Source organism: Galeopterus variegatus, unplaced genomic scaffold, assembly GCF_000696425.1.
Source record: "Galeopterus variegatus unplaced genomic scaffold, G_variegatus-3.0.2 Scaffold7325, whole genome shotgun sequence".
Classification (NCBI taxonomy): Eukaryota; Metazoa; Chordata; class Mammalia; order Dermoptera; family Cynocephalidae; genus Galeopterus; species Galeopterus variegatus.
The window spans coordinates 49,088-51,089 of record NW_007733436.1 but is presented as its reverse complement, the minus strand read 5'-3'; the positions used below and the strand labels follow the sequence as shown (position 1 = coordinate 51,089).

At 38.1% G+C, this 2,002-nt stretch overlaps 1 protein-coding gene across 1 annotated transcript in view; it reads right to left on the bottom strand.

Annotated features, from left to right (window-relative positions):
* Positions 1–338: 338 nt before the first annotated feature.
* IL15 (interleukin 15) overlaps positions 339–2,002 on the bottom strand; it is a 21,109-nt gene continuing 19,445 nt past the window's right edge. Inside the window, exon 7 of the mRNA XM_008591822.1 lies at positions 339–723. Within this exon, the coding sequence (XP_008590044.1) occupies positions 613–723 (111 nt within the window). The 3' untranslated portion in view covers positions 339–612. The remainder of the gene's footprint in view (positions 724–2,002) is intronic.

Here is a 2,002-nt window from a genome sequence, read left to right as displayed (position 1 = left end):
CATTATATGCCAGGTATTGCGATTTCTTTTTTTTACAGTAGGTGCTTTATATATAAATAACTAAATTGCAAGTAAAGCACAGGGTTCATACATAGTTCCTCTTTTTCTCATTGGTAGCCGATTCTTCGTCTGGGTGCCACAACCAGTGAAGAAGTGGGAGCTGGTAGTTCGTGGTTGCACACTGGCAGCATAGTTCTGACTTGCAGCATTGGTGCCTAGCCCCACTACTTCATACATAATTTGACTATCACCCTCAAATGCCCCCTTTTTCCTGTAAGACATAAAATATCAAATAAGGTGCAATATCAAATGATAGAACATACATAATTTTATTCAACATTTTATACATTATGTTACAAATATGTACAATTTCAATAATAAATTAAAAATAAATGAGCAAAATAAGTCTGAAGGAAGTTCACAGTCACTATGTTACTCAATGACATTTTTCTTCCTCTATTTTTAAGAGTTCATCTGATCCAAAATCTTGATCATCTTCTTGCTACAGAAACTTGTTTTGGCAGCAGATTTCAACTGCAGAGTGTTTTGTTGCCTCTAAGCAGTGGGAAAATGTTTGTTAATAATAGAAACGCTGAAGAGGATCAATTGCAATCAAGAGGGGTTGATGAACATCTGTACAATATGCACAAAACTCTGCAAAAATTCTTTAATATTTTTTTCTTCCAGTTCCTCACATTCTTTGCATCCAGATTCTGTAATATTCTGCCAAATAGAAAGAAAAAAATTAGATTGACAAGTCTAATATACTTCTTTCCTGGGAATATCGTATCATTTGAATGATATGGTAAGATGTTGAGACACAAAAACTTTGGTAAATGAATATCACTTTAGGAAAAACTATGAGAAAAGACAACTGGGAGATTTGATATGGTCTTATTTTTCCTATAATGGATTAAGGTCACTGAAAAAAGTAAGCTATGTTTGTCAGACCACGGACTTCCTACCTAGAGTCTTTCAATGGTATCTTAATATCTACCTGGAGCATAAAGTCCATGCTCCCTGCACTGCCCGGAGGATCCCCATGAGCTGTTCCTTACTTATTTCTTTCACCTTTCCCCACTGCCTCCAATGTTATGCGCTAGGAACACTGAGTTAGCCCCTGCCTTTTCTTCCCATGCAAACGTCATGATATTAGATGCCTTTCCACCTTTGCTCATCTTTTTGCCTATGACATTCTTCCAGTTTTAGCTGCTATTATACGTGACATTATTCAGGTGCTGTCTCCTTTAGGAAGGCTTCTCTGAACCCCTGAGCTTCCAGGTATGGGTCCCATCTTCACATCTCAGAATCCCTTGTTTAGACTTCTCTCAAAGAACTTCATGGNCCAGTTCCTCACATTCTTTGCATCCAGATTCTGTAATATTCTGCCAAATAGAAAGAAAAAATTAGATTGGCAAGTCTAATATACTTCTTTCCTGGGAATATCGTATCATTTGAATGATACGGTAAGATGTTGAGACACAAAAACTTTGGTAAATGAATATCACTTTAGGAAAAACTATGAGAAAAGACAACTGGGAGATTTGATATGGTCTTATTTTTCCTATAATGGATTAAGGTCACTGAAAAAAATAAGCTATGTTTGTCAGACCGTGGACTTCCTACCTAGAGTCTTTCAATGGTATCTTAATATCTACCTGGAGCATAAAGTCCATGCTCCCTGCACCGCCCGGCGGATCCCCATGAGCTGTTCCTTACTTATTTCTTTCACCTTTCCCCACTGCCTCCAATGTTATGCGCTAGGAACACTGAGTTAGCCCCTGCCTTTTCTTCCCATGCAAACGTCATATTAGATGCCTTTCCGCCTTTGCTCATCTTTTTGCCTATGACATTCTTCCAGTTTTAGCTGCTATTATATGTGACATTATTCAGGTGCTGTCTCCTTTAAGAAGGCTTCTCTGAATCCCTGAACTTCCAGGGATGGGTCCCATCTTCACATCTCAGAATCCCTTGTTTAGACTTCTCTCAAAGAACTTCATGG